Source organism: Penaeus chinensis, chromosome 8 (genome assembly GCF_019202785.1).
Source record: "Penaeus chinensis breed Huanghai No. 1 chromosome 8, ASM1920278v2, whole genome shotgun sequence".
NCBI classification, from domain to species: Eukaryota; Metazoa; Arthropoda; class Malacostraca; order Decapoda; family Penaeidae; genus Penaeus; species Penaeus chinensis.
In genome coordinates, this window is record NC_061826.1 from 28,611,719 (window position 1) to 28,633,166 (window position 21,448).

Consider the following 21,448-nt stretch of genomic DNA (forward strand, 5'->3'; position numbering starts at 1 on the left):
ACGGCTTCTGACTAGCGTTTTCAATAACAGAGCCTTGGTTGCAAGACTTTCTTGGGGCTAGTTCGGTTTCTAAATGTGAAGGAGATAAATATGGTCTTTTCATCCTCAATTTACGTGTACCATTAAAGTACCCTTTCTTTGAAAATCTAAGATGGTGTTCCACCAAAATAGGCACCCACTGGCCTGCTTCCCCAGTGCATTCTTAGCGGGTGGATGTTGATTGCTCCGCGGTCCCCATATCACTAGCAACTTCCGAAAGTGTGAAGGGTTTATTAATAAAAGATTTGAATCTTTCTTGATCTTTTTTATTCAATACAACATGACATCCGGTCCTCAAATTACTAATGGAGTCCTGGTGGTGGGGTGAAGCATCCGCAGCGGCTCCCCCGCCCCCGCCACCCACACCCACTACCAACAATACTAGTGCGACCCCACCCACCGCCCACCCGGCCACCACCACCACCGTCCGCCGCCCGAGGCCAGCGCCCCCGAAGCCACGTGTGGGTGCCAGGGGGAGGGGCTTAGGCCGAGGGCGGGGCGGAGGGCGGGGCGAAGGACGGGGAGGGGCCTGGCTGGTGGAGGCTAAAGGTGGCTGCTGGGGCTCCGGCCCGCCCCTCCTGCACCTTCACCAGGAAACCTTAGCTCGAATGCGGCAATGTTTGAAAAGAGCGAATGGGCTTGTCAGGAGCTGCGGCTACTTGCTAGTGCCGCGGCGGTGGCACAACGCGCGCGGCACCAGCGGCCGGGAGGAGGAAACAGGCTCACAAGTCAAATAGGTTTATATAAAAAAAGGGGGCCCAAACATGACAAAAACTAATGATATTAATTAACACTTTTTTTTCCTTTTTCTTTTCTTTTTTAAATGGTGCAGTGATGGGTGGATGGGGCGGTACGGGGCGGCCGGGCGGCACAGCTGCCCCTCGCCGCCCACACCCCGGAGACAACAGGAGCAACAACACCTGCTGCTGCTGCTGCTGGTGTTGTAGTGGTGATGGTAGTGCGGGGACGCTCTGCGGTACCGGGTCTCACTAGCTGAGGGGGTGGGGGTACGGGGCCTGGCGGGGAGGGGAGGGACACCCACTGCATACCCGACCCCGCTCATTGGAGAGGAGGGGAAGGGGGGGCTGGGTGGGAGGCAGGGGACAGGGGCGGACGGCGGAGGAGGCGGGAGGAAGGCGTGGGAGAGGGTGTGGTAAACTTGACTACGGCCTCGCACAGCCGATTTTTTCGGTCGTATTTACCACTTCCCTCTCCCCCCACACTCCCCCACACACACGCCACGCCCCCCCTGTTCCCAGGGCCTCCCACCCACCCGCCCTCCCCCAACCTCCAGGGCAGGGCCTGGGAGGGGGGCGGCCGGCGAGTGCCACCACCACCACCCACCCTAGGCACGCACGCCCAGGGGGGCAGACCGGCGAGTGCCTCCACGCCCCCTCCCCGCAGGTCTCCGCTCACCTATCGTACCACACTAAAACAAGATTACGAGGCGCGAGGGGCCCCACCAAACCCAAGGCGGGGTCCTCGCCCTCACAAAAACATAGCAAGTTTTAAAGGAATGTTCATCACGTTGTGTAGTTGTGTCGAGTGTCGCAGTGTCTGGGTCGAGATACACAACGTAACTACACCAACGCACCAGCAATATAAGGATTCCCCCAAATGAATCTAAAATAGCCAAGCAGGGTGGGTACCCGGCGCCGCACGCCCATCCCACACCGAACCCATCGCTAGCGCCCGCCCACACCCCAAGGTGGTGGGCGGAGCCAGGACCGAGCGGTTGGGAGGCGGGCGTGGTTGCCATGGTGACCATCCTGGGCGCTGCACCCCAATGGGGCTTGACAAGAACAAAAAATTAGAAGCTTAACTACAATCCGCCGTCAACTGTTGAGACCCTGATAAGCATGGCAAGAAAGAATTGAAAGAAAAAAAACACTTTCTTTACATGACATGTTGCAAGAAAGACGAAAAAAACTTTTGAAAGAACTGTATTTCTCCTACACAATAATAATTATAATCATAATATCCATTATTTAATCAGCATGGTCTATCGTAATCATAGTATAAGTGGTCAAGCTCGCTGGCAGAGGCAACAGAGCCTTTGCACAAAGCGGCAATGTTAACAAACAAGTGATGTAAACAATGCAGGGAAGTGGTGGTTGGGAAACAGAAACAGTCATGGTTGTGTGACGTGCCTTACATTAGTATTATGTAGTACAAGAGGAAATTTTTTCAACTTCATTTTTGTTTTTTGCAATATGTATACATTTGCTATTCCTTTAAGAAAAATTGACAAAGACACACCTAACAAGAAATTACATGATACGGAAATGTACCAACTTCATTCAACCAACACAAAAATACAGCGCACCCTCTCCTTCCTTTCTTATTTACCAGAGAAACTAACTTCCAGACAAACTAAAATAAAAAAAGGCATCGCAAGGCAGCGATCTTCATTAAAAAGAAAAAAAAAATCTAAGAGGAATTTCAAAAAAGGTCCAAAGTAACCCAGCCTGACCATTGGCCAGACGGGATACTATCCTCTTATCAAATATATTTCACGAACGCAATGGTTCTCTCAACTAAAAATAATAATTTTGCTACAACAGCTTGTAAAAACTGACCAACCTATTTTTATATATATTTCCATTCTTATTCAGAACTGGACAGACAAAATGAAAACTTAAGGAAAGAGCCAAGTAGTCTTGAGAGACGAGTAAAGGGTGGCTGGCCTCTCGGCTGTTCAAAAAAGTCTTCACGTTGTTCAACAATGATGCAGGAGATAACGGCGAGAAGTCTTCGCAGCGACAGTACCCACCGGCGCCTCGGCCAGCGTTGCGTCACCGGTCACGGCCACTCGCGTGACCCGCGACCTGGCAACCTTCACGACGTCAAGGTGGCGGAAGTGAAGAGGTCACCCGGGGCGGCCGGCCAAGCCAAGCCAGGCTCGCGGCGGCAACCACAACAGTCGGATGGCGCCACCGCGGCGGCTTCGGCAGAGGCACGGGGTCGCGCCTCGGCCGCCCGAACGGCTACGTGGGAGAGCACACCTTGAGGGCGGTGGACGCGAGCTGGCAGCAAGATCTTCAAGGCTGTCCCGGTGGGTCTGACGACGACGTCCACGAAGCCTCCCTACCCTTTCATCACAAAGTATCGCTTGCTACTTCGAGTATATATTCATATAATATACATAAATGTATGTGTAGTATATATATATAATCACTGGTTAAATAGCAATATATTTTCCCTTTTTTCTTTCCAGAGGTCCAGCCACCCGTGACGCAATCCCTAGGACAACCAACCCATCTATAACGGCGCTACCGCTACTGACAGAGTCACTTACTCCTGCCAGGGGGATAAGGTTCAGCCACGTCCCGTCAGCATCCTCCACGCCCTCGTCTGGCGCACACCCCACACTTACACGCTCTTTTCCGTCGGTTCTGATCGAATGTTTCTTTTCCAATGGTTGTCTCAAAGGTGCAGTCCGATTTTTACCGATCTTATTTTTCTTTTGCTTGTCCATTTTGGCTTCGAATTTCATGTTGCAGGCGGACCAGAGGTTCCTCACGGCCCGCCTTCCTTGCCACCGAAAAAGCTGTTGGTTGTGGCTGCTTGCTCGCTCGCTTTCTTGCTGTTTACTCGCTTTTGTTCTTGCTGTAGCTGGTGTTCTGCTGGCGGGGTGAGTAGGCTGGCAGAGGGGCGAAGGCGGAGGGAGGGAGTGGGGCCGTGGTCATAGTAGTAGGAAAAGTGGTAGAAGGAGGAGGAGGAGTAAGAACAGAGGAAGGTTTATAGTAGTAATAGTAGTAATAGTAGTAGTAGTTGTAGTAGTAGTAGTAGCAGACGTAGAAGTAGTGGTGGTGGTGGTGGTGGCTGCTTGATACTGCTGCTGGAAACTCTAGCCGAGAGCCAGATCGTGTATATGAAGGCAATAAGAGTTAGCAATTAAGAGATAGTGACGACTCGTGTATTACAATGTTTTTTTTTTTTTTTTAGCGGTCCGTTAACAAGATAAATTGGAAAGCAGAAAAAACTGTTCGTTTGAAATTTGTTTACAATATTTAGGAGGCGCGATCACTTCACTTCGAGGTCATCATCGTGACGAACTCTGTTGGGGAGAGAGAGACGAGTTAGACATTTCATAAAATAATATCTTTTGAAATATAGACAATCATAAAGCCAAAAGTGCAGAGTGTATACATTTACATATGCGTATAATATACACATGTACGTGTATGAATGTATGTGTGTGTACGTGTACGTATATGAGTGTATATGCATATGCATGTATACGTGAATGTGTGTATGTGTATGCATGTATATATGAATGTGTGTGTATGTGTATGCATGTATATGTGAATGTGTATGTATGCGTATGCATGTATATGTGAATGTGTATGTATGCGTATGCATGTGTATGTGAATGTGTATGTATGCGTATGCATGTGTATGTGAATGTGTATGTATGCGTATGCATGTGTATGTGAATGTGTATGTATGCGTATGCATGTATATGTGAATGTGTATGTATGCGTATGCATGTGTATGTGAATGTGTATGTATGCGTATGTATGCGTATGTTTGTGAATGTGTATGTGAATGTGTATGTGAATGTGTATGTATGCGTATGTATGTGAATGTGAATGTGTATGTGTATACATGTATATGTGAATGTGCATGTGTATGCATGAATACGTATACATGTATACATATGTACGTTTATATGCATGTACATGTGTATATGTACGTTTATATGCATGTACATGTGTATATGTACATGTATGTATATATTGCACAGTGCATAAAAAGACTTCCACCCAAAAGCAACGAACTACGTACGACAGCACACCAACAATTTCAGAGATAAAAAGTAGTATATCATGTACTTCTCTGCATGAAAACGTACCAGCTGCAGGTGCACGGGACAGTTCGCAACTCGAGCACCGTCACGGTACTTTCAACTACCTCCCACCAGCAGAATCCTCAGCTCGGCCACCGATACAAAATTTCACAATGGACGAAGACCCCAATCAGGCAAGGCAGGCACGCAGACACACGCACGCAGACGCACGCACGCAGACGCACGCACGCAGACGCACGCACGCAGACACACGCGCACACGCACACACAATTTTCAACTTCCGCCTCGTGAACAAACATTCGCGCACGCACTGTACTCAACCAATCCCCAAGTTCCTTCTCTCTTTCTCTCTTCACAAACCGAGACATTTAGCTCCGTAAGAGTTAGTATGATTACGTCATGCTTTCCCCCATGCCTTGCTAGAATCACACTGTTTTTTTTTTAGATCTTTTTGATGACATGAACTCCCAAACATTCTGCGAGAACAACAGCCACATTTTTCATTTGAACATGGACAGAAGCGACTGGGAAAAATGTAAGCTCCAATAACACGCCCTTCGGAAATCAACCTACGATTTGCAAACATCCACACACACATACAACCACCCTCCAAACACCCACACATTCAACCACAGCCGTGTTTATAAATATAAAAACTAAATTTTAACAAAAAAACGAAGACAGAACAAGGAAAGTACACAAAAGCGAAACTAACAGCTATTATTAAGGGTTAAGGTCGGCCAGCCACGGCCCGACGGGGGGGGAGGGGCCGCAGGTGGCGTCTCTACTTAGAAGTCATCATTCGCACGAATTCTGCAAAAGAAAGTCGGACGGAAAGTCTGAGGGCGACTCATGCAGGGCAAGAAAAAAATAAAAAAAATAAAAAAATAATAAAATAAAAGGTCTACTTCTACAGTTTTCTTATAAGGCAAAATAAAATGTAAATAAACAAAATGACAGATGGCAGACCAACACACATTAATGAGTAGTTTTCTGTTCATGTGTATTATTCTCAAAAGACAACTACAAAATAATGCTACTAGGTTTAGCAAATTAAATTGATAAAACTAATAATTTCAAATATCTACAAACCAAAGAAACTAAAAAGGGAAGAAGACAAGGGAAAGGTAATCATGCAACGGGAAGAGGAAGTTAGTACATGCGTTGAGTGCAAAAAAAGCCGGGAAGTACTAGTGCAACTCAAATGACCTTGAAAAAGTGGGAGGGGGATGAAGGGGTGAGAAGAAGAGGGTGAGAAAAAAAAAAAGGGGGTGGGGGAACTACCACCAATGGGGTGCTTAGATGTGTGCCATGCAAACGACGCAGATTTTCGTTCCTAATTCAGCCAATATATCCTACGAGACCAGCTATGGACTTCGTGCCAGATGCCCTTCACCTCTGATTTCCAGGTATATATAAAACATATTAATGAAAAGTAAGCACATTCTGGTAGTTTCCAAAATGCCCACACCACCTTAGAGGAAAGGTTGAAATAGTTGTCCCTCCTTGACACCCCAGCTTCTGCAATGCATTCTGCAAGAAGTGGGAGTGGAGTGGCTTCAGTCTCCCTCCCATTTCATCGAGTCCTTCGGTCTTCCCAACTTCCATGCTCTTTATAATTCACTAACTTTCTGCATTCCCAACCTTTGCAAGGCAAACCATCGGCTTTTCTGAAGTCCAATTAGCTGTGTTCACCGCACACCACACGCAGTACCTGAGACCCGTGCCTTAAAAGTGCTACTGTGCAGCAGAAATTTAGAAAACCATCTCCTGCAAGCCCCTACAACCCACGCACTCTTCCTCAAGCACTCAAGAAGGGGATTTTTGATTTTTGTTCTTAATGAACCCAAATTTCCCTCGATTTCCAAGCACCGAGTGTTTCCGTGAGCTGCCAATAGATCCACCCAAGTTCTACCTCCGAGGAGACTCACAGGTGGAACTGCCCGCTATCCAATAAATAAGTGAAAAGGTCGCAGCGAGGGCCACAAGTCTTGGCCTCGGACCTTTCGAACTTACCCTCATAATTGACCTGACCGTCGCCGTCAATATCGGCTTCCCTGATCATCTCATCGACTTCCTCGTCAGTCAGCTTCTCTCCGAGGTTGGTCATCACGTGCCTGCAGAAACAAGGCTCATAGAGAAGGCGTCGTGGACAGGAATAACAACAGCAACATATTCGCTTTGTCAAGTCTTCTGGAATAGGGTCCAGTGCCCCTCCAACTAACCTGAGCTCGGCCGCAGAGATGAAGCCGTTGCCGTCCTTGTCGAACACCCTGAAGGCTTCCCTGATCTCTTCCTCGGAGTCGGTGTCCTTCATTTTGCGGGCCATCATGGTGAGGAACTCGGGGAAGTCGATTGTGCCATTACCTGCGAGGGAACAACGGGGTTTAAAAGACACGACAAGGACAAAAGGAGCGAGATAATCACTCTCATTAGAAAACCTAAACAAGATGACATGAACCCCGCCAGAACTGCCAATTCCTTCGCCCTTAATCCCAAGTCAATTACGACAATTTGCAAGCATACAGGAAAGGTAGGATAAACAAACACGAGACTCGCCAACTGGCAAACAATAAGGTCATTACTGAATGGTCCACGTGGTCCTCAGCGCAATCATCGCCACACAATGGGCCACTGTCGAGGCCAGCTGGTGGAGATCCAATCAACCCATTCATAAATTATCACGAGTATCTCGTGTACAGACGCGGAGCAGAACGTAAACACTGGCGCTGTTGCTGCTGCTCTTCTTCCCCTCCCCCAACCTCTTCCGTTTATTACCAGCTCCCTCGAACCTCTCGCATTTTTTTCTTTAGGTTCATCATCCTCCCCAGTGTCCCCCTCATATTCCATTGTTTCAAGTCACTTCTCAACCTCGTGTCATCCTTCCCTTCCACCCTCTCCTCCTACACGCCCCCCCTCCCACTCTCCTCCCTGCCGCAATGTGCATGATTCACCCGGCCACAGCCCGGCGATGACTCACCGGCACACCGCCTGCTCTGCCCTCTCAGCTCGCACGCACGTATGAACGCACAATTTCGCTCGGCTGTGATGATCTTTTATGCTCGTTAGGAGAGTGACAGTGGCGTCATGGCCAGAGGCTTACAATGCCTGCGCCGACGGTTGGCTCGAACTCCTTGGGGCGACGAGAGGGGGGGGGGGGGGCAAATTTCGACATGAGATTAATACCAACCGCTTTTGTGCATCATTTTAACGTTCGCAAGGGAGGGGAGGGAAAGAGCGGGTACCCGTCTGATTGGTGATCTTCCGTTAGCTCATTACAATTTGTAACGAATAAGGGTTACCTTTAATACAGGCACTGCTATTGCTGGAACTCCATCAGATAAACAATACACAGGGCAAATCACCCGGAATCGAAAAAAGCAAGCCAATCCATCCTCTTCTCTTACTAGTGCTTCCAGTTACTTTTCCAATCCGTGAGGCCGTCGCTTGATGGTTGTTCATGAATGGTGCCAGTCGATACGCCTCACATGTGCTTGTTTGTGTCTGCGCAGGTTTTTTTCTTTTCGTGTGAAGACTCCCTACCGCTTACGATTTTCTTGCTGGAGCCGAAGAATGTGCGCTCGCGAAACGACTATCAGCTGAACGAGGAGATCGGACGTTGGGGGAAGAGAGTGCTAAGTGTGACGGGCTAACGGTCTCGTGCCAACCGCAATCTAAAGCGGTAGATGCTATTGTACGCATCCTGGCCCGGCTCTAACTGACAAATGCTTTATCTACGGCCAGGTGCAGCCAGCGGCGGGGTAACTCCAGTCTAGAGGATGTAAAAAGTGTGGAGCGAAAAATAGCAGAGGGGAGGAGAAAGGAGACGCGAGCGGAGTAGAGAAACAGGGAAGGAAAGAACGATTTACTATTAGTATTAGGGGCTCCTGGAACTGAAGATTAAGAGGCATTCGCCCCTACAATGACCGAACCAAAACGATAGCCCCAACACTCGTGAGATCTTGGAGACTACAGGCGAGTACTGCGAGCAGCGACTTCGCAACAGCAGCAAGAACGATCACGAGCAAAGGCCCGGACGGGGCGAGTGCCGAGTAGCGTCGTGCGTTGTTGCGTTCTAAGGGCACAACGCACGGCTGTATCAAAGTGCGAGTGTTTACGCGCCGAGTAAACATTCGCGAGTTGGGCTGCCACTCGCTAAACTATTTTTCTTGTGGCGCGTATACATGTCTAGGAGGAAGACAGGGGTTTAGTCCTGCGAGATTTCTTCCGCCGCAGTGACACCGGAGGCGCATTTTACGGCCGGAAGGGTCCCTTCCCCACTCACCCACCCTCTACTCCGAGTGCTGCCCGGCCCGAGGCGGCTTCGGAGACCCGTGTGGGAAAAGAGGAAACCAAAAAATACGTGGAAGAGGTTAACACGCCCGCCCCGCTCCGAGAACCTGCGCCCGGCTCGCCCTTTTGCCTTTCGCGCTACCGACTGCCAGGCGTCCGGCCTTCGCATGTAAACGAGGCCCTGTAAATATCAAATATTGGCTTTACCGTCTGCAACCCTGCAGTGGAAGACAATGAATATCTACTCCAATTATAAGTATACGAACGAAAAGAAAATATGCGGAAGTACGATTCGGAAAAGAGCAGATGCGGAGAGGAAGCGAGGGAGAGGGGGAGAGGGGGAGAGGGGGAGAGGGGGAGAGGGGGAGAGGGGGAGAGGGGGAGAGGGGGAGAGGGGGAGAGGGGGAGAGGGGGAGAGGGGGAGAGGGGGAGAGGGAAGTTCCCCACGTGACACTAGATTTCCCACGCACATGCCAGACAAGCTGTTGTCCTTTCCTCCGCGATCAGAGTACAAGAGCTATTCCCATCTGGAGATTTTAGCGGACTGCACGCCGCAAACTTTCCCACGCCGAACGCCTGCAGCAGTGACGCTTGAGGTGGAAAACCAATAAAAAGTTTCGCGGAAACAAAAAGGGGAAAAAAAAAAACGAAGAAAGAAAAAGACTCCTCCGAAAGCTGCAATGCAATCTAACCGCACAATACTAGAGCATCATGCAAACCAAGTCACGCGCCTTGCAACGCCGGAGCAATCGGGTTCTCTCTCGTTCCGTTGCAACGGAAACCCTTGCAAAAGCACGCCTGGCCACTGGCCATCAAGCCGAGACCTTTGCACTACTGCCTTAACTGCAATGCAAGGCAGTAACAGACTGAGTGAGAGTGAGAGTGAGAGTGAGAGAGTGAGAGAGTGAGAGAGTGAGAGAGTGAGAGAGAGAGAGAGAGAGTGAGAGAGTGAGAGAGTGAGAGTGAGAGAGTGAGAGAGCGAGAGAGCGAGAGAGCGAGAGAGCGAGAGAGTGAGAGAACGTGTGTGTGTGTGTGTGTGTGTGTGTGTGTGTGTGTGTGTGTGTGTGTGTGTGTGTGTGTGTGTGTGTGTGTGTGTGTGTGTGTGTGTGTGTGTGTGTGTGTGTGTGTGTGTGTGTGAGTGAGAAAGAGCGGTATGGGGCGAGAGATCGAGCAAGAGAAAGCAAGCAAAAAAGGGGAGCCAAAAGTGTTCCAAGAGGTAAACGAACTCCTCTCCTAGATGAAAAATAAACAGTTCACACGCACTACAACAACAATGATGATAATAATAATAATAATAATAACATTAAAAATAATAATAAAATCTACATTTCGAACAAAGGCAGCCCGGCCATTACGCAACGCCTGAGAGCGATTTCCTGAGCCTACTTGAGCAACGAGGCATCAGAAAGCACTGCATCCTCGGCCCCATTACAGCAGCCGCGGCGTGCGAGGCGGGCGGGCGAGTGTGCCACGGGACACCAGGAGGCACGCTGAGCGAGCTACGTGGCACTCAGCGTATCCGGGGTGTGTGTGTGTGTGTGTGTGTGTGTGTGTGTGTGTGTGTGTGTGTGTGTGTGTGTGTGTGTGTGTGTGTGTGTGTGTGTGTGTGTGTAGAGACAGACAGAGAGGCAGAGAGAGAGAGACAGAGAGGCAGAGAGAGAGAGAGACAGAGAGGCAGAGAGAGAGAGACAGAGAGGCAGAGAGAGAGAGAGAGCAGAGAGGCAGAGAGAGAGAGAGAGACAGAGAGGCAGAGAGAGAGAGAGACAGAGAGGCAGAGAGAGAGAGAGACAGAGAGACAGAGAGGCAGAGAGAGAGAGAGACAGAGAGGCAGAGAGAGAGAGAGACAGAGAGGCAGAGAGAGAGAGACAGAGAGGCAGAGAGAGAGAGAGACAGAGAGGCAGAGAGAGAGAGAGACAGAGAGGCAGAGAGAGAGAGAGACAGAGAGGCAGAGAGAGAGAGAGACAGAGAGGCAGAGAGAGAGAGAGACAGAGAGGCAGAGAGAGAGAGAGACAGAGAGGCAGAGAGAGAGAGAGACAGAGAGGCAGAGAGAGAGAGAGACAGAGAGGCAGAGAGAGAGAGAGACAGAGAGAGAGAGAGACAGAGAGACAGAGAGGCAGAGAGAGAGAGACAGAGAGGCAGAGAGAGAGAGAGAGAGAGGCAGAGAGAGAGACAGAGAGGCAGAGAGAGAGAGACAGAGAGGCAGAGAGAGAGAGACAGAGAGCAGAGAGAGAGACAGACACAGAGAGAGAGAGAGAGAGAGAGAGAGAGAGAGAGAGAGAGAGAGAGAGAGAGAGAGAGAGAGAGAGAGAGAGAGAGAGAGAGAGAGAGAGAGAGACTGTGGCGGCGTCTGGCACTGCTGACCATCAAGGGCACCGTGAGGCCGGCCCGGGCAAACTGCGGGCGCGGGTGCCACTTTGCCCGCAAGCCGCCGCCGCCGCCGCCGCCGCCGCCACCCACAGACCCCGTCAATTCTTTTTTTTTTTCTAATTGCGTTTGGCCTATGACAAGAGGACAACGGCGACCTTCTCGTTCTCGCCCCCCCGCCCCCCCTTCCCTTGCGCGCGCCCGCTCATACCCCATGGCAGCCTCAGCCGTGTGTGACAGCGAGCAGGAACAAATACCAGTCTCTCTGCATTCTGTTCGCCGGCGATTCCACCAAGATTCTGGGAACACTTTCCGGCGAGCGTCTCTCGAACTCGCTGAATCCGAAAGCAACACAAATAACGGGAGAGGGAGGGAGGGAGGGAGGGAGGGAGGGAGGGAGGGAGAGGGGAGGAAGAGGGGAGAGAGAGAGGGAGAGGGGGGAGAGGAAGAGGGAGAGAGAGGGGAGGGAGAGTGAGAGGGAGAGGGGGGGAGAGTGAGAGGGAGAGGGGGGGAGAGTGAGAGGGAGAGGGGGGGAGAGTGAGAGGGAGAGGGGGGAGAGAGAGAGTGAGAGGGAGAGGGGGGGAGAGTGAGAGGGAGAGGGGGGGAGAGTGAGAGGGAGAGGGGGGGAGAGTGAGAGGGAGAGGGGGGAGAGTGAGAGGGAGAGGGGGGGAGAGTGAGAGGGAGAGGGGGGGGAGAGAGAGAGGGAGAGGGGGGGAGAGTGAGAGGGGAGGGGGGGAGAGTGAGAGGGAGAGGGGGGAGAGAGTGAGAGGGAGAAGGGGGGAGAGTGAGAGGGAGAGGGGGGGGAGAGTGAGAGGGAGAGGGGGGAGAGTGAGCGGGAGAGGGGGGGAGAGTGAGAGGGGGGAGAGTGAGAGGGAGAGGGGGGAGAGTGAGAGGGAGAGGGGGGGGAGAGTGAGAGGGAGAGGGGGGGGAGGGGGAGGAGAGAGAGAGAGAGAGAGAGAGAGAGAGGGAGAGGGGGAGGAGAGAGAGAGAGAGAGAGGGAGAGGGGGGTAGGGGGAGGAGAGAGAGAGAGAGAGGGAGAGGGGGGTAGGGGGAGGGATAGAGAGAGAGAGAGAGGGAGAGGGGGGTAGGGGGAGGGATAGAGAGAGAGAGAGAGAGAGAGAGAGAGAGAGAGAGAGAGAGAGAGAGAGAGAGAGAGAGAGAGAGAGAGAGAGAGAGAGGAGAGAGAGAGAGAGAGAGAGAGAGAGAAGAGAGAGAGAGAGAGAGAGAGAGAGAGAGAGAGAGAGAGAGAGAGAGAGAGATATGAACTGTTCACACGATGGCACCACCCGGCTCTGCGTGGCACCAGCCCAGCCAGTGCCAAGTAGGTTGTCGGGCACAAGGGACGTCGTCGTAGTCCACGCCAACCCTCTCCACCCCCTCCCAGCCCAGCCGCCGTCGCAAAACGACCCGCTAATTCCAGGAGCAGGAAAACGAAAACTTCCGGTGGAGTGGAGCGAGAAAGGTGACGGAAACGAGCGCTCCGCCGCCGCCGCCGCCGCCGAGGAACATTCCAACGGCGGGGAACTTTCTAGTGGTCAGCCCTAGGGCATGCGGCGCCGGAGCTCGGAGGCCTGCGAACGGGGCCTCACGCAAAGGACACTCGCACGTCTACAGTCTGGGCAGGAGTATATACTATATGTATATAGTATATCATACAGAGGTCTTAAGTTGCCTGTAAGGACTATGTATGTGCAACTGCGTCTGCATATGTGATGAGAAACCCCTACCAGCAAGCCAAGCTAGAGTGCACCGGCAATACGGGCACACGTCTCTCCTCAGTGACTTATTAAAGAGCGAATGCTCGGCCATGCCCAACGCCGGCCACCACGCCTGCATTTGGCGTTAACGATCCAAAGATGCTGATCGACGTAAAGCGGGGAAGACATCGCAACTGATAGATAACCTTAAATAAATGTCCAACCAAAGGATAGACTCCCCAGCCTCGTCTTTATCACGAGCAAAACCCGAAGGCATGTCAGTAATCTGGCAGGCAAGCAGGCACAGCACCGCACAGAACGGCCCGGCTCCAGGCATGAGTGGGCATGACATGGCGTAGTGTACCCAGTCACCTTCACGAAGCTCGCGTTGTGTAGAAATGCAGGCTATGGGCGAGGGTGCGGGGGCGAGCAGCAACGAAGGGGTCATGGCGGGATTTCGCTTTTCAGGAGAGTTCTTGCAAATGTCTAATTTACCACGAGACGGGGGAAGGGAGAGGGAGAGAACGAGCGAGAAACACCTCAACACTTTAAGCATCGAACGGCGAGAGCTACTACCAAGTATGCTTAAAAACTTCCGCTTACAGCCACCACCACCATTCCCTTCACGTCCCCTCCCCCTCACCTCCTCCTCCAAGACAATCGCTATCTTTTCATTAAAACCTGACACACCAAAATGTCGGGATTGTGTCTATAAATAGCATGACAGCAGTGCGACAAGTGCCAAGGCCACTCTCCCGGTATGGGGGTGGCTGTTTCCCCCCTTTTTTCCTATTAGTCCCTCGCTATCCTCGTTCCTCCTCCGTTTACATTTATACTTTAGCTAACTCCGTGCACAGACATGAAGACGAAAACGGCAACCGGACTCGTGGACAAGGAAATATATATATGTAATATTTCTTTAACAGGAGTAACTCTTCTTGTCTATTTCTTTGAAGATGTAAAGAGAACGAGAGAGAGAAGAGCAAGAGATTAAAGAAAGAGGAGTGAAGGGGGGGGGGGGGGGCAATGATCCCCGCTAACTTGTATCAAAAATCAAGCCAACTGCTGACCCTTAATACCGTTTTGTGTTGGAGGCCGCTACATCGGGTCCTGCTGGCTTGATGGCGTTGGCTCCGGGTATTTATATCCACCAACACGTGCTGCTCAACAGTGACTGCTGCTGCTGCTGCCACTCCTGCTCCTACTTCCGTCCGTTCGTCCCCTTCGGCAGTGGGGGCAGGGCACATTGCCCGTAGTCTCTCTTCCGTCTCTTGTTTCATAATTTTTTTTAAAAATCGATTTCCGACCAACAGTCTTCTCACGCACTCTTTAATCCGTCTTCGCACCCTCGGCCTCGCCTCTCCCCTCTCGAGCCCTCCGTTACCCACACAGAATGCGCCGATAGAAATGTCAACTAATTATTCCACCCCACCTCCCCACCTCCCCACCTCCCTCCCTCGCTCCCAAGTCATGAAAAGAACCGTTAAGCACTGAAGACAAGCAACGTTACAGTAACAAAAACATGGGGCGCGCAGGTTAAACTTATCACTGAACCAACCGTTTTAACAAGTCAAACATGAACGTAATGATGGGAAAGATTTTCTCTCTCCCTTCCATCTCCCACATCTCCCCTCCCACAATGAACACCCCCTTCTCCACTCACCGTCAGCATCCACCTCGTTGATCATGTCCTGCAGTTCGGCTTCGGTGGGGTTCTGGCCCAAGGACCTCATGACTGTGCCCAGTTCCTTGGTGGTGATGGTGCCGTCGCCGTCCTTGTCGAAGAGGGAGAAGGCCTCCTTGAATTCGGCAATTTGTTCTTCGGTCAGCTGATCCGCCTGTGGGGGAGGGGAGGAGAGAGAACCGTTTTAGTGTTGGGAATACAAGCGGATGATCATTAATCATTAAAATAATTATAATATGAATAAGAATAATTACAAACCCAGAATGAAAATATGGCAATAAAATTCTATACTCGTCCTGTCCCTAGCTAAGGAAAAATCTTGCAAGTTATCAATCACCGAGTTGTAGCCCTACTGTAGAACCTCAGCTCTCAGCAACTATTACTAGACATCCGGAAGCAAATCGTGGCCGCAGTAAGGGGAGAGGGAGGGGGGGGGGGCTACAATTTGTAAATAAGGATATCAAGAAGCTCCAGCATGAATCAATTCTTTTTCGGTTACGTTTGGTCAATTATGCAATGAAGGGAATGCATACACTAAAAAACTTTTAAAAATTCTTACGACAGGAACATGTGTTGTCGTATACACAATGGACTATCCAAGAGAACAGATTCACTATTGAGCATAAGGGCAGATCTCTTCAGCCGAATGTATATTTAATAAATTTAAAAGAAGAGTCAATTTTGAGCGAATTCAGAAGCGGAGCTGCATTTCAGAAGGGGGATCAGATCAGTCGTCGAGAGACTGGCCACGGTTCGCGTCCTTCGTCTCCTAGGAAACGTGACTATCTCCTTAAGCTTAGCCATCGAAGGGATACTTACCAACAAGCGCACAGCAAAAAGAAAGCGCCAGCATTTACGGTCCTTCGACGGAGAGAGGAAGGCCGACCTCTTGCACCCTCTCCCCCCTCCCCTGAGCCACCCTCTTCCCCTCCTTCCCGAGCCCTATGCCTGAAACCTTACCCTTTCCCCTCAATCCTAACACAAACACCTGAGCCCACGCCTTCCTTTACAACAGTCTGCCGTATCCGATCTTTTTACCCCCCCCCCCCCCCCCCATCCCTCACTCTTGTGCAACCCGTGAAGCACTTGACCTTTGTACTTCCTTGTGAATATGACCTTATTTCCTTTTAAAAGGTTAGTAATAACTTTCTGCATTTGTAGACGATTTTTAAATTAAATATCCTGTTTATAAATGACAGAGCAATGTCTACCAGACAACTTTTGTCAAACAAAATTCCTTCCTTTGATGGTCCTCCTAACACCTGGGTATAAAATGACCCATTATTATGACAGGACCGGATACTTGTATACACGTCTTGTCCTCCTAATAGCAAGAGGGGATACACCCCCCCCCCACACACACACTAATTTCCTGCCTACTACAGAGAAACTTCCTCTACCTACATATGGCTGGCAACCTTCCTACACTGCTACTTCAACGGGCTCTACCGCCTACACAGAAAACGGGCATTTTACAGCTTCAAGCTGTACCGAGGCAATTTGTTTGCGCGAGAAACATAGGGTACACGCTAAGTCCTAGTAGCCAGTTGTCTTAAACGCTGCTCAAAACCTTCCTCTGTCGTACAGCAGACAGTTTCAAGAGGCGACTGAGGAAACGCATGGCTTCCGTGGCCTCGGAAAGGAAAACCAGTTAAGGGAAGGCGCAGTTTTGGGACTGGAAGACCAGGGACCTCCTTATTGATCCCGACAGGTCAGGCAGGGTACATTCCTCCAACGCTGCTCTCCGACTCTTGCACTCTCAGCGCCTCCATCTCCACTCCTATTCCTATTCCTATTCCTATTCCTACTTCCTTTTACAATCCGCCTGTTTGAAGTCTATCCTTTCACAGCTGTGCATATGGTCTAACAGCAGAGGCAATCTAATAATACGAACTACAGCTGATGGGCTGATCAAGGCTTCACAGCAAGTCTAATGATACATCCCTATTACTGCGTATTCATAAATGAACACCCTGTACTAACTTCGAAGCAATCGACAGTACTAATGCAATCACCGCCACTGAGGTTTAAGAAACGAGATAGCAGATTGCGCAGGACTGTACCACTCGGATGCTGTGTTTGTTAATCAAAAGGGTCAAGGGAAGAGTGCATATGCTGTGAGAGCGGGGAAATCGTGAATGCGAAGGGGGGAAGTGGGGAGGGAGAGATCGAATAGATTTGCAAGGACTTTCAAAGGGATAGATCCCAGAGGCTATTCTGAGGAGGTGGCGCCAAGGCCGAAGGGAAGAAGGGAAGGGGCGAGGAGAGATTATTGTTGACATAGGATGTGTTATGGCAAGTTGGAATGTTGACAGAGGGTGGAGCCCGTTCTGCGAGGTGGAAGGAAAAGTAAATTTGGGAAGGGTGATGAACAAACACAGGGTGGATGTCTATACTGTTATATGGTGGTAACAAAGCCCTGGTAAAGACTCCTTACAATTACAAGATGTAGCAACTCGAGTAGGAGTGGCAGGTAACATCACTTGAAGGTCTTTGGGGCAAAGTTCCCTTCAAAACGGCAAAAACTGACTAAGTGTTCCGAAACGACAAACTCTGGCCACAACCTATACCTTACAGTGGGCATAATATTTAGCTGCCTTCTTAAACGTGCCTAATCAATAAACTTGGAGAAAGGGAGAGAGAAAAAGAGAGAGAGAGAGAAAAAGAGAGAGAGAGAGAAAAAGAGAGAGAGAGAGAAAAAGAGAGAGAGAGAGAAAAAGAGAGAGAGAGAGAGAAAAAGAGAGAGAGAGAGAAAAAGAGAGAGAGAGAGAAAAAGAGAGAGAGAGAGAAAAAGAGAGAGAGAGAGAAAAAGAGAGAGAGAGAGAAAAAAGAGAGAGAGAGAGAAAAAGAGAGAGAGAGAGAAAAAGAGAGAGAGAGAGAAAAAGAGAGAGAGAGAGAAAAAGAGAGAGAGAGAGAAAAAGAGAGAGAGAGAGAAAAAGAGAGAGAGAGAGAAAAAGAGAGAGAGAGAGAAAAAGAGAGAGAGAGAGAAAAAGAGAGAGAGAGAGAGAAAAGAGAGAGAGAGAGAAAAAGAGAGAGAGAGAGAAAAAGAGAGAGAGAGAGAAAAAGAGAGAGAGAGAGAAAAAGAGGAGAGAGAGAGAAAAAGAGAGAGAGAGAGAAAAAGAGAGAGAGAGAGAAAAAGAGAGAGAGAGAGAAAAAGAGAGAGAGAGAGAAAAAGAGAGAGAGAGAGAAAGAAGAGAGAGAGAGAAAGAAGGAAAGAGAGAAAGAAAGAGAGAGAGAAAGAAAGAGAGAGAGAAAGAAGAAGAGAGAGAAAGAAAGAGAGAGAGAGAAGAGAAGAGAGAGAGAAGAAGGAAAAAGAGGAGAGAGAAAGGAAGAGAGAGAGAAGAGAAGAGAGAGAGAGAGAGAAAGAATGAGAGAGAGAATGAAAGAGAGAGAGAAAGAAAGAGAGAGAGAAAGAAAGAGAGAGAGAGAATGAGAGAGAGAGAAAAAGATGAGAGAGAGAGAAGAGAGAGAAAGAAGAGAGAAGAGAGAGAAAGAAAGAGGAGGAGAGAGAGGAGAGAGAAAAGAAGAGGAGAGAGAGAGAGAGAGAGTGAGAGAGAAAGAAAGAGAGAGAGAAAGAAAGAGGAGAGAGGAAAGAAAGACGAGAGAGAAAGAAAGAGAGAGAGAAAGAAAGAAGAGAGGAGAGAGAAAGAAAGAGAGAGAGAAGAGAGAGAAAGAAAGAGAGAAGAAAAAGAGAGAGTGAGAGAGAGAAAGAAAGAGAGAGAGAAAGAAAGAGAGAGAGAAAGAAAGAGAGAAAGAGCTGACGTGAAGGGCTGATAGTGCAGCTCGTCCTAGCAGTATAATATATGGAGCAGGGCCCCGCACGATCAATACCAGCTCCAGAAGTGAACACTGACCTCCTCCCCTTTCCTCCCTTCCCTTTCTCCAGCCATGCTCCTCTACATACCAACCCTCCATGGACCGTATCTACTACACAAAATGAGACCCAACAAAACTCGATAAATAAGGAGGGGGAGGAGGGTCTCCATGGTCATTTCCTAGCCAAACCACCCGAGACTTCAGCCAGTCTATCTGTTGTTATTGTTTGTCAGGATAAGGGACATGTGTCGACACCATGAGGCAAAACGTTTGAAAAGAAAGAACTGGGAAATAGTGTGTGTCTGGGGGGTTGGAGGGGGGGGGGGGTGGCGCCGTGCCGCTAGGCTGCACCATGAATGACGACTGGTAGAGCGTGCGATCAATAGATACAAACAGGGCGCTGAGGAAGGAGGGAGGAGGGAGGAGCGAGGACGACGAGGAGGAGGAGGGAGGACGACGACGACGACGACGACGACGACGACGACGACGAGGAGGAGGAGGAGGACGACGACGACGAGGAGGAGGGAGGACGACGAGGAGGAGGGAGGACGACGACGACGACGACGACGACGACGACGACGACGACGACGACGACGACGACGACGACGACGACGACGACGACGACGACGACGAGGAGGAGGGAGGACGACGACGAGGAGGAGGGAGGACGACGACGACGACGACGACGACGAGGACGACGACGACGACGACGACGACGACGACGACGACGAGGAGGAGGAGGAGGGAGGAGCGAGGACGACGAGGAGGGAGGACGACGACGACGACGACGACGACGACGACGACGACGACGACGACGAGGAGGAGGAGGAGGATGGGAGGAGCGAGGACGACGAGGAGGAGGAGGATGGGAGGAGCGAGGACGACGAGGAGGAGGAGAGAAAGAGAGAGAGGAGAGAGACAGATAGACAAACACAGACACACAGAGAGAGAGAGGAGAAAGAAAGAGAGAGAAAGAAAAGAGAGAGAGAAAAAGAGAGAGAGAAAAAGGAGAGAGAGAGAAAGAGAGATGAGAAAGAAAGAGAGAGAGAGAGACAGATAGACAAACACAGACACACAGAGAGAGAGAGAAAGAATGAGAGAGAGAGAAAAAGGAGAGAGAGAGAGAAGATAGACAAACACAGACACACAGAGATGAGAGAGAGAGAAAGAAAGAAAGAGAGAAAGAAAGAGATGAGAGAGAAAAAGAGGAGAGAGAGAGACAGATAGACAAACACAGACACACAGAGATGAGAGAGAGAGAGAGACAGATAGACAAACACAGACAGAGAGAGAGAGACAGATAGACAAACACAGACACACAGAGATGAGAGAGAGAAAAGAGAGAGAGAAAAAGAGAGAGAGAGAGACAGATAGACAAACACAGACACAGATGAGAGAGAGAGAAAGAATGAGAGAGAGAAAGAAAGAGATGAGAGAAAGAAAGAGTGAGAGAAAGAAAGAGATGAGAGAAAGAAAGAGGAGGAGAGGAGGAGCGAGGACGACGAGGAGGAGGGAGGACGACGAGGAGGAGAGGGGAGGGAGCGAGGACGACGAGGAGGAGGAGGAGGAGGAGGAGGAGGAGGAGGAGGAGGAGGAGGAGGAGGAGGGAGGACGAGACGAGGAGGAGGAGGGAGGAGCGAGGACGACGGAGGAGGAGGGGAGGAGCGAGGACGACGAGGAGGGAGGAGGAGGAGGAGCGAGGACGACGAGGAGGAGAGGGGAGGGAGCGAGGACGACGAGGAGGAGGAGGAGGAGCGAGGACGACGACGAGGAGGAGGGAGGAGCGAGGACGACGAGGAGGAGGAGGGAGGAGCGAGGACGACGAGGAGGGAGGAGGGAGGACGACGACGACGACGACGACGACGAGGAGGAGGGAGGAACGACGACGACGAGGAGGAGGGAGGACGACGCGAGGAGGAGGAGGGGGACGACGACGACGAGGAGGAGGAGGGAGGACGAACGACGACGAGGAGGAGGAGGAGGACGACGACGACGAGGCGGGGAGGAGGAGGGAGGAGGGAGCGAGGACGACGAGGAGGAGGAGGGGGAGGGAGCGAGGACGACGAGGCGGAGGAGGAGGAGGGAGGAGCGAGGACGACGAGGAGGAGGAGGGAGGAGCGAGGACGACGAGAGGAGGAGGAGGGAGGAGCGAGGACGACGAGGAGGAGGAGGGAGGAGCGAGGACGACGAGGAGGAGGAGGGAGGAGCGAGGACGACGAGGAGGAGGAGGGAGGAGGGAGGAGCGAGGACGACGAGGAGGAGGAGGGAGGAGCGAGGACGACGAGGACGACGAGGAGGAGGAGGGAGGACGACGACGACGACGAGAGAGGGAGGTGGAGGGAGGACGACGACGACGACGACGAGGAGGAGGGAGGACGACGACGACGAGGAGGAGGAGGGAGGACGACGACGAGGAGGAGGAGGAGGGAGGACGACGACGAGGAGGAGGAGGAGGGAGGACGACGACGAGGAGGAGGAGGAGGGAAAGGGGACGGAGGAAGGAAGGGGGGAGCGAACGAGAGGAAGGGGAGGAAGGGGAGGGACGACAGGGAGGAGGAAAGGAGGCGAGCGGAACAGGGGAAGGGGAAAGGAGAGAGGGGGGAGGACGGGAGAGGGGGAAGGGGAAAGGAAAGGTGGTAGTGGAACATGGGAAGTGGAATAGTGATCAATGGGGAGCGGTAGAGGGGGAAGGGGGAAGGAAGGGGGCGGAACGGGGAGAGGGGAAGGGGAAGGGAAAGGGGA

The 21,448-nt window shown here is 51.1% G+C and overlaps 1 protein-coding gene across 4 annotated transcripts in view; it reads right to left on the reverse strand.

Moving 5' to 3' along the window:
• Positions 1–289: 289 nt before the first annotated feature.
• The window catches only part of LOC125028041 (calmodulin), a 38,708-nt gene continuing 17,549 nt past the window's right edge, over positions 290–21,448 (reverse strand). The window contains exons 3-7 of one of the 4 annotated variants that reach the window (XR_007115080.1): positions 14,870–15,044; positions 7,078–7,219; positions 6,869–6,969; positions 5,568–5,665; positions 290–4,099 (exon numbers count right to left, since the gene is read on the reverse strand). Coding sequence is in view for 3 of the 4 variants with exons in the window: in XM_047617314.1 (XP_047473270.1) it covers positions 6,780–6,969; positions 7,078–7,219; positions 14,870–15,044 (507 nt within the window). In the remaining variant the exon portion in view is untranslated. The other 3 variants (XM_047617316.1, XM_047617314.1, XM_047617315.1) reach the window with 3 other exon arrangements.